At 41.4% G+C, this 11433-nt stretch overlaps 1 protein-coding gene across 1 annotated transcript in view; it reads left to right on the forward strand.

The window, feature by feature from the left end:
* The window catches only part of tm9sf4 (transmembrane 9 superfamily protein member 4), a 59693-nt gene that overhangs the window by 46336 nt on the left and 1924 nt on the right, over positions 1-11433 (forward strand). The window contains exons 15-17 of the mRNA XM_072241576.1: positions 2926-2989; positions 5025-5144; positions 11332-11421. Of these exons, the coding sequence (XP_072097677.1) occupies positions 2926-2989; positions 5025-5144; positions 11332-11421 (274 nt within the window). The remainder of the gene's footprint in view (positions 1-2925; positions 2990-5024; positions 5145-11331; positions 11422-11433) is intronic.

An 11433-nucleotide genomic window follows, 5' to 3' on the forward strand; every position in this document is an offset into this window, starting at 1 on the left:
GTAAGCAGTTTCAAACTCCTCGGAGTGCATATCACGTACATCCTCTCATGGTCCCAGAATATTTCATTGTTTTTATTGTTCTGCATTAGATCCCGAGCAAAAATTATTTTGTTCTCCTTACACACGTGCACAGGAAATGGCATTAAACATCTTGAATTTATTCATTTTAAAATTTAGCGATACAACGCGAAGTGGGCCCCTCTGGCCCTTCAAGCCGCGCCACCCCAGCAAACTCACAACCCCGGTTAACCTTAACCTAATCATGGGACAATTTGCAAAGACCAATTAACTTACCCGGTACATCTGTGGACTGTGGGAGGAAACTGGAGCACCTGAAGAAAACCCATGCATTCCACGGGGAGGATATACAGAGACAGCTTACAGAACAGCATTGGAATTGATCTTGCAGCTGCAGAATGCCCCAAGCTGTAATAGTATTGCGCTAACCACTATGCTACTGTGGCACCCAGTTTTGTCAAACTTGCATTTTATTGCTCATGGGATAATAGTCAACACTCATTTGGCTTTTTAAGATCACATTTTATCTTGCTTGACATCTAAATTACATTGCAGTTGTGCAGCTGCTGGTCTCATTATTGAGAAAATATTCCAACTCGCCTTCCCTGATTCAAGGCAGATGAGCTTGCGCTTCCGCAAATTAATTGTCAACTTATGCATTATAGATTTTTAAAGCTAGTTGTCCAGAAAGAGTCACAAGATTGTATTTCAAAAGTAATTCCATTCAGAAATTGATCTGCTACAGAATTGAAATGAGTAGAATTTTCTGGAGATTAGGGACAGATAAAAGACTTCTTTCTACATTTCCCAACAGGATCTTCTAAAATTGCTTTTTAGGGGTAAAGGCTTATGTTACACTGCAGACTGCATGTTACAATCCTTCTGGAATTTACTTTTTTGTTTTCTCAGGATGTAGGCTTCAATGGCAAGGTTGACATTTATTGTCCGTTCCTAAATGCTCTGAGAAGGTAGTCATGGCCTTTCTAACAGTTTAATATAAATGCTGGAAACGCTCAGCAGTTAATAAAGTTATGTGTTTGCTTCATAGATGTTGACTTACCAGTTTAGTGCTTCTAACATATTCTCATTTTGTTACAGATTTCAGTTTTTTGTTTCAAGTTTAAAATGATTGTACTAATTTATCTTTTGATCTGTTCCAAGTCCATTTGAATTATGCAAGCAGAATTGTCACCCAATCATTGTCATTGTTTTTCTCCACATTGGTTAACTAGCTTAAACACCCTCTCTCTTTTCTCCATATATGCTTTATTTGTTCTTTATGCAATAAAATTATTTTAAGTCTTTATGAACTTGTTTCAACAAGGATTTATGGCAGGCTTCATTAAAATCATCTGCCATGTAGAAAAAGGCAGTTATCAATTCAGTTTTGTGATAGTTTCAAATTTATGTTCTGTGGTTGTCCTGCCAGTCAATACTAATGGTCTGTTATTAGTCATAAATATAGCACAGCACAGGAACAGGCCCTCAGTTCACATTATCTGTGCTAACCATGATATCAAACTAAACTAATTCCATCGATCCACATGTGGTTAATATCCCTTCATTCTCTTGCTTGTTCATGTGTCTAAATGCCTCGTTGTCACTATTGCATCTGCTTCCACTGCTTTTCCTAGCAGTACTTTCCAGGTACTTTCATTTAATGTAAAAACTCACCTCATAAATCTAGTATTTAAGATTTCCATTGGGGGCTGGGAAGAGACTGGCCTATCTACCCTATTTGCCTGTCATAATTTCACGTATTCCTGTCAAGTCACCTCTTGGCCTTCCTTATTCCAGCTGAACCCCTCCTTACTGCTAATACTCTGCAATCCTGGTAATGATCTTCTAGATTCTTCCAAAACATCCACATCCTATAGTGTAGCAACCAGAATTGCACACAATACTCAAAGTGTAGTCTACAACTACAATATGACTTGCCAACTATTATACACAGTGCCCTGACCGATAAAGGCAAGCATGTTGTGTGCCTTCTATACCACATTCTACATTTGTTGCCACTTTCAGTGAGAAATGGACTTGTTCCCAAAGGTCCTGCCATTTATTGTATGCTTTCTGCTCGCATTTATTGCTTATTACGTCATCAGTGCATCACCTACACTTGTCTACATTAAACTCCACTTGCCATTTCTCTCCCCAAGTTTCTAACAGATATACATCCTGCTTGTTCTTTACTGTCTGCAGTTTCACTAATTGTGTTGTCCATAATTGTTTTACATTTTCATTCAAATCATTTGTACATTACAAACAACAGAGGTCCCAGTACTGATCCTTGTAGACGATGACTGGTCACGGACCTCCTGTTAGAATGATGGACCTCCTGTTAGAATGATACCCCTCCACCACTACCCTCTATCATCTATGGCCAAGACAACTTTGCAGCCCTTCCACTAAGTTATTGTGGATTGTTGTGACTTTTTGCATCTGCCTACCATGGAGGCCTCGTTAAATGGTTTACTAAAGCTCATGTAAAACATACGCAACCTTACACATCTCAAAATAAAATCAAATCAGGTTTGTGAGGCATAACATCCTCTGCACTATTTTAACTATCCCTAAAAGGTCATTGCTTTTCCAAAATTGTCTAAATCCTGTCCATAAGAATCTTCAGTAATTTCTCTACCACGTATTTAAGGCCCATCATCCTACAATTTGCTGGATTATCTTGAATGTCTTCCTTAAAAGAACACTGGCTATTCTCCAGCCTGTTGGAACCTTGTGGATACAAAAATCTTAGCCTCTGGGTTTTGGCTACCTTATATTCTTCAAAAGACCCAACATCACTATGTCCCTAATACCAATGTGCCTTATTACACTGTATTTAAAAAATGCACTGATCCAATTTATTGTATTTGTGCCATATCCAAATTTACTGCTTATATTTTGCAGAATTCTTATGGCTGGTATCCTACCGTTTGGTGCCATGTTTATCGAACTGTTCTTTATTTTCAGTGTGAGTAAATTTTAGTTGATGCTAATTGCATACGTGTAATTTCTTTTTTCTCTTTCCCATTCTTAGATTTTAAAGTTTTTAACCAATGAAAGCCCATGTATTGCTGTTCCCAAAATTATCTAGCGATTATTGAAGGATTTGTTAGAAAACGTTCATTTATCACTTTTACCCTTGATATTTCTGCTTGTGTTCTGTTATTATTTGGCAAAACATGAAAAGTTTTTCATCGAGATAATAAATCATATTCCTTTAATTTGGTAAACCTTTTATCTGCTCAGTGCTCTTTGTAAATGGAATCCTTTTTTGTTATCCAAGGTAATATACAGTAAAGATGCGAAATAACAGACAGGAAAGATAGAAGTCAATGGATGTTGTTTATTTAGACGCAGAAGGTCTTTAACAAAGTGCTGTGCATGAGGTTGCGTAACAAAATAAGAGCCTATGGTATTACAGGTGAGGTACTAGGATAGACGAATGCCAAAGAGTGGGTATAAAGGCGTGCTGTGGGTATCAGTGTTGGGACTGCTTCTTTGCATGTTGTATGTCAGTGATTTCGATGAAGCAATTGGTGGCTTTATGGCCAAGTTCGTGGATGATACAAAGATAGGAGGTGGAAGGACAGGTAGTATTTAGGAAGAAGAGTGTCTGCAGAAGGACTTAGACAGATTGGGTGAAGGAAGTGGCAGATGGAATATAATGTAGGGAGGTGCATAGTCATGCACTTTGGCAGAAGGAATAAGTGTGTGGACTATTTTGTAAATGGGGAGAAAATTCAAAAATCAGAGATGCAGAAGGTCTTGGGAGAATTCGTGCAGGATTCCGTAAAGGTTAACTTGCAAGTTGAATCGATGGTAAAGAAAGCAAATGTAATGTTAGCATTCATTTTGAGAACTAGAAAACAAAAGCAAGGATGTAATACTGAAGGTTTATAAGGCATTGGTCAGACCACACTTGGAATATTGTGAGCAGTTTTGGGCCCCTTATCTAAGAAAGGGTGTGCTGGCATGGAGGGAGTCCAGAGGAGGTTCAAGAGAAAAAGTTAATATGAGGAGCATTTGGCTCTGGACTTGAAGGGAGATCTCATTGAAACCTGTTGAATATTGAAAGGTCTGGATAGAGTGGATGTAGAGAGCATGTTTCTTAAAGTGGGGGAGTCTAGGGCCAGAGGGAACAGCTGCAGAACTGAGAAATGTTTTTTCAGAACAGATGAGAGAAAAAATTCTTTAGCCAGAGGATGGTGAATCTGTGGAATTCATTGCCATAGAGGCCTGTGGGGGCCAAGTCACTGAGTGTATTTAAGAACAGGTTCTTGATTAGTAAGACATTAAAGATTACGGTGAGAAGGCAGGAGAACAGGGTTGAGAGGTGTAACAAATCAGCCATGATGGAATAGAAGAGCAGACGATAGGCTGAATGACTTGATTCTGCTCCTAGGTCTTATGGTCTAAAAGTAAAATATCCCTATTGACCCAGATGCTGTAATTCCAATTGTCAGGTCACTCGTCTGAGTGCTACTGGTACCATATAACCCAGTACTACCTGTCGCATGGTTGGGTGGTCGGTGACTAAACCTGTTCCCCCACCAGGTTGGCCTGGTGAGGAGGGTGGCTAGACACACTGCAGGACGAAAAACAAGACCTGTCAAAGGGTGGATGAACCCTCTCGTAGGGTCAATGGCCATCTGGCAAGCACGTGCCATGAAGCACGGAAAGGGCATCCCTTGCATCGAAGCTTGGTCTAGCCATTCACTGCAACAGAACTTCCCCCAGCCGTCTTGAACCCCACCATGCCACTGGATCCAGGAGGGGATGTCGAGAGGGTGGGTCTGGACCTGTGCAACCCCCTACTCACCTAAAATCCACTCACACACATGGTGTTCCTTTCTGAGGAGTTGGGTATAAACCCCACCAACTGACTGAAAGGAACCATCATCATCCTATGGGATGGATAGCCAGAGAGAGAGAGAGAATTCCAATCAAAGTAAACTATGTTAGAATCACAAGGAATTAAATGATTTTACTTTTTTCTTTTACAGGCAATTTGGGAGAACCAATTCTATTATCTCTTTGGATTCTTATTTTTGGTATTCATTATCTTGGTAGTGTCATGCTCTCAAATCAGCATTGTCATGGTGTACTTCCAACTCTGTGCAGAGGTATGATCAGATATAACTATTAAGCTCTGAGTATAATTCCTTAGTTTTCATTTTGTATCAATTTCATATTTTAACAAAGACCTTCCGATCTTTTTTCATTATCAAGAGAAAGTGAAATTGTTATTTTTGTTTTCTCTTTATGGCTTTTATTAGGTATAGGTTGTGTTCAACAGAACCTTTAAGGCAACTTGCGGACCATCAATAAATAGTCTTAATCCTGTATGATGTCACTAGTGGAAGTAATTGCCTTCCCAGATAACTTTAAGTCTTTTTAACCTGCAAATAGCGAGTTCAGTTGATGTACTGAGGATTTATTAACTTGGGGGGAGGGGCATAGTGATTTTAAATTTGCTTATAAAATTCTTACTGTTAGGAAACACGAGACTGCAGATGCTGGAATCTGGAGCAACACAAACTGCTGGAGGAACTTAACAGGTCAAATAGCTTTTATGAAGGTAAATGAACATTTGACATCTCAGGCAAGATCTTCATCAGTCCAACCCAAAACATAGAAAGTAGGGGCAGGGGTAGGCTATTCGGCCCTTCGAACCTGCACCGCCATTCAGTATGATCATGGCTGATCATCCAACTCAGAACCCTGTACCAGCCTTCCCTCCATACCCCCTGATCCCTTTAGCCAGAAGAGCCATATATAACCCTCTTAAATATAGCCAATGAACTGGCCTCAACTGTTTCCTGTGGCAGAGAATTCCACGGATTCACCACTCTCTGTGTGAAGAAGTTTTTCCTAATCTCGATCCTAAAAGGCTTCCCCTTTATCCTCAAACTGTGACCCCTCGTTCTGGACTTCCCCAACATCGGGAACAATCTTCCTGCATCTAGCTGTCCAATCCCTTTAGGATTTTATACGTTTCAATAAGATTCCCCCTCAATCTTCTAAATTCCAACGAATATAAGCCTAGTTGATCCAGTCTTTCATCATATGAAAGTCCTGCCATCCCAGGAATCAATCTGGTGAACCTTCTTTGTACTCCCTCCATGGCAAGAATGCCTTTCCTCAGATTAGGGGACCAAAACTGCATACAATACTCCAGGTGTGGTCTCACCAAGGCCTTGTACAACTGCAGTAGTACCTCCCTGCTCCTGTACTCAAATCCTCTTGCTATGAATACCAGCATACTATTCGCCTTTTTCACTGCCTGCTGTAGCTGCATGCCCACTTTCAATGACTGGTGTATAGTGACACCCAGGTCTCGTTGCACCACCCCTTTTCCTAATCGGCCACAATTCAAATAATAATCTGTTTTCCTGTTTTTGCCACCGAAGTGGATAACCTCACACTTATCCACATTAAATTGCATTTGCCATGAATTTGCCCACTCACCTAACCTATCCAAGTCACCCTGCATCCTCTTGGCATCCTCCTCACAGCTAACACTGCCGCCCAGCTTCGTGTCAACCGCAAACTTGGAGATGCTGCATTTTATTCCCTCATCTAAGTCATTAACATATATTGTAAACAACTGGGGTCCCAGCACTGAGCCTTGCGGTACCCCACCAGTCACTGCCTGCCATTCTGAGAAGGTCCCGTTTATTCCCACTCTTTGCTTCCTGTCTGCCAACCAATTCTCTATCCATATCAATACCTTGCCCCCAGTACCGTGTACTTTAAGTTTGCACACTAATCTCCTGTGTGGGATCTTGTGAAAAACCTTTTGAAAATCCAAATATACCACATTCACTGGTTCTCCCCTATCCACTCTACTAGTTACATCCTCAAAAAATTCTATGAGATTCGTCAGACATGATTTTCCTTTCACAAATCCATGCTGACTTTGTCCGATGATTTCACCGCTTTCCAAATGTGCTGTTATCACATCTTTGATAACTGACTCTAGCATTTTCCCCACCACCGATGTTAGGCTAACCGGTCTATAATTCCCCAGTTTCTCTCTCCCTCCTTTTTTAAAAAACGGGGTTACATTAGCCACCCTCCAGTCCAGAATCTAAAGAGTTTTGAAAAATTATCATTAATGCATCCACTATTTCTTGGGCTACTTCCTTAAGCACTCTGGGACGCAGACCATCTGGCCCTGGGGATTTATCTGCCTTTAATCCCTTCAATTTACCTAATACCACTTCCCTACTAACATGTATTTACCTCAGTTCCTCCATCTCACTGGACCCTCTGCCCCTACTATTTCGGGAAGATTATTTATGTCTTCCTTAGTGAAGACCGAACCATAGTAGTTATTCAATTGGTCTGTCATGTCCTTGCTCCCCATAATCAATTCACCTGTTTCTGTCTGTAGGGGACCTACATTTGTCTTAACCAATCTTTTTCTTTTCACATATCTATAAAAGCTTATACAGTCAGTTTTTATGTTCCCTGCCAGTTTTCTCTCATAATCTTTTTTCCCTTTCCTAATTAAGCCCTTTGTCTTCCTCTGCTGGACTCTGAATTTCTCCCAGTCCTCAGGTGAGCACTTTTTCTGGCTAATTTGTATGCTGCTTCTTTGGAATTGATACTATCCCTAATTTCCCTTGTCAGCCACGGGTGCACTACCTTCCCTGATTTATTCTTTTGCCAAACTGGGATGAACAATTGTTGTAGTTCATCCATGCAATCGTTAAATGCTTGCCATTGCATATCCACCGTCAACCCTTTAAGTGTCATTTGCCAGTCTATCTTAGCTAATTCACATCTCATACCTTCAAAATTACCCTTAAGTTCAGAACCTTTGTTTCTAAATTAACTATATCACTCTCCATCTTAATGAAGAATTCCACCATATTATGGTCACTCTTACCCAAGGGGCCTCTCACGACAAGATTGCTAATTAACCCTTCCTCATTGCTCAAAACCCAGTCCAGAATAGCCTGCTCTCTAGTTGGTTCCTCGACATGTTGGTTCAAAAAACCATCCCGCATAAAATCCAAGAAATCCTCTTCCTCAGCACCCTTACCAATTTGGTTCACCTAATCTATATGTAGATTGAAGTCACCCATTATAACTGCTGTTCCTTTATGGTACGCATTTCTAGTTTCCTGTTTAATACCATCCCCAACCTCACTACTACTGTTAGGTGGCCTGTACACAACTCCCACCAGCGTTTTCTGCCCCTTAGTGTTATGCAGCTCTACCCATATCAATTCCACATCCTCCCGGCTAATGTCCTTCCTTTCTATTGCGTTAATCTCCTCTCTAACCAGCAATGCTACCCCACCTCCTTTTCTTTCATGTCTATCCCTTCTGAATATTGAATATCCCTGAATGTTGAGCTCCCATCCTTGGTCACCCTGGAGCCATGTCTTTGTGATCCCAACTATATCATATTCATTAATAACAATCTACACTTTTAATTCATCCACCTTGTTACGAATGCTCCTTGCATTGACACACAAAGCCTTCAGGCTTGCTTTTACAACACTCTTAGCCCTTATACAATTATGTTGAAAAGTGGCCCTTTTTGATTTTTGCCCTGGATTTGCTGGCCTGCCACTTTTACTTCTCACCTTACTACTTTTTGCTTCTACCCTCATTTTACACCCCTCTGACTCTCTGCACTTGTTCTCATCCCCCTGTTGTGAACTAACTTCCTCTCTCCTAGTCTCTTCAATTTGATTCCCACCCCACAACCATTCTAGTTTAAAGTCACCTCAGTAGCCCTCGCAAATCTCCCCGCCAGGATATTGGTCCCCTTTAGGATTCAAGTGTAACCCGTCCTTTTTGTACAGGTCACACCTGTGCCAAAAGAGGTCCCAATGATCCAAAAACTTGAATCCCTGCCCCCTGCTCCAATCCCTCAGCCACGCATTTATCCTCCACCTCATTGCATTCCTACTCTCACTGTTGCGTGGTACAGGCAGTAATCCCGAGATTACTACCTTTGCGGTCCTTCTTCTCATCTCCCTATATTCTCCTTTCAGGACCTTTTCCCTTTTCCTATGTCATTGGTACCTATATGTACCACGACCTCTGGCTCCTCACCCTCCCACTTCAGGATATCTTGGGGGCAATCAGAAATATCCCGGACCCTGGCACCAGGGAGGCAAACTACCATCCGGGTCTCTGGACTGCGTCCACAGAATCGCCTGTCTGACCCCCTTACTATCGAGTCCCCTGTTACAACTGCCCTCCTCTTCCTTTCCCTACCCTTCTGAGCTACAGGGCCGAACTCTGTGTCGGAGGCATGGCCACTGTCGTTTCCCCAGGTAAGCTGTCCCCCCCAACAGTACTCAAACAGGAGTATCTATTGTCAAGGGGCACAGCCACTGGGGTACTCTCTATAACCTGCCGCTTCCCCTTCCCCCTCCTAACCGTGACCCACTTGTCTGCCTCCCGTGGCCCTGGTGTGACCACATCAACTGTTCAATTTCATCCATATGAGCTCCCTGTCCTGCTGTGTTCCTTCAAGATGTGTTGCTCTTATTGTTAGGAATCCAATCAACATCTTATTATCTTTCAGCCATTTCCCAGGAAGTGTAGATCAGAATTTCCTGGTGAATTCTACCAAATAAGATAACTTCAACCTAGCTCTGCACCAACAAACTTGGGCTGGGTGATCCATTAACTTAAAGTGAAGTTTTGATTTAAGATGTAATTGGTTAATAAAACTGACCACACATTTGTACTAGCTCCGATCTTCAATCACATGAAAGCAGTACTGTAATTTCCCTCCACTGTCAATAAACGAAGATTGTTTGACATTCACTATTGAATGAGCAGAAATTTCCTCCAGTAAGGTAGCATAGTGGCACAGCAAGTAATGCTGTTGCTTTGTAAGTCCAGGGGCCTGGGTTTGATCCTCTTCTTGGTACTGACTGTGTGGAAGGTTTACGTTAATAGGGAAAAGCACAGAAAAAGAACATAACCTTTAGCTCACTATGTTGTGCTAAATTAATTAAACTCCTAAGTAACCCCTTCTGTCTACATTATCTCCATTTTTCTTTCCCCACCCCGTTCCCTGCACCTTCCTGTGCATAAGAGCATTCATCATATTTGCTTCCGCACCCTCTCGTCCTCTAGTACTAGACACTTTGAACGTGGGAAAAACGATAGGGGTGGTGTACTCAATCTAAACTTATTGGGTCTCTCCTCAGCCTCTGCTCTTTCAGTGAAAACAATCATAGCTTCTCCAACTTCACCCTATAGTACATGCCATTTAATCCAGGCACCTTCCTAGCAGTTCCTACATTTTCTTGCGGTGCAACACACAAAATGCTGGAGGAACGCAGCAGGCCCGAAACGTCGACTGCACTCTTTTCCATAGATGCTGCCTGGCCTGCTAAGTTCCTCCAGCATTTTGTGTGTGTTGCTCGGATTTCCAGCATCTGCAGATTTTCTCGTTTTCGAGATGCTCCATTTTACTCCCATGTCTGAAAGATGCCAGTAAATTAATAGGCTGTTATAACCTACCCTTTGGTGTAGGCAACAGATTGGTAGAGAATCTTAGTTTAACAGATGTTAAAGTGTGAGTCAGAGAAATTGGAGTTGAGCTTCCAACGTGTGTTGTCTGCACACTAGTTCAATGATTATAATTGGGAAAGACCAGGATTCCTGAGCAGAAGTGATTAAGGTTGAAAACTTGCCTGTTTGTTCCTTTTGACTAAACTTATTAGGGGTGAAGGGAAACATTGGGAAGTTTTGTGGGGATCATGTTTCTTTCTTGATGTGTCTACATGTCGATTGGGTCTATTACGTGTTACTTCATTTAAGCTCTGATCAAAATATTTCACAGGTCTTCACAATTGATGTGTCCAAGATTTAAGGCAGAAAAGCCCCTATATAGTAGTTGATGTTGCTCCCTGCATTGTTTTTTTTGGAATTGTGCACTAAAGATGGTATCCATTCTGCTTCATGAAGATAGAATCCAGTCTGTGATTTGGGAACGGCTGCTTAATCGCGGGGGTGGGATCATTGCAATAACTTTGCCTGTGGAAGAAAGCAGGGAGTCACCTTCACTGCTACTAAAATTAATCTGCAAACCTCAATGATCTTTAATAATGAAAGCTAACAGTAAAACAAGCTGCCAGTAGTGCGAGTCAGATTTCTATATTAGCTCCATCAGTTGTTTAGTACCAAATTCCATATTACTAGAATACACCTGAGCAGAATTGTTTAGCTGGGATAACCTTTGGATGAATATTAAGTTTCTGTTGAGGTGCATCCATTAAAGGAAATCTGGTTCTGATTAAGACTAACTTTTTCTTTTTAACATTTCAGGATTATAGATGGTGGTGGAGAACATTCATGGTGTCTGGAGGGTCTGCATTTTATGTGCTTGTTTACGCCGTATTTTATTTTGTTAATAAGGTAAGGATGGTT

The sequence above is a fragment of the Mobula birostris genome, chromosome 2 (assembly GCF_030028105.1).
Source record: "Mobula birostris isolate sMobBir1 chromosome 2, sMobBir1.hap1, whole genome shotgun sequence".
Taxonomy (NCBI): domain Eukaryota; kingdom Metazoa; phylum Chordata; class Chondrichthyes; order Myliobatiformes; family Myliobatidae; genus Mobula; species Mobula birostris.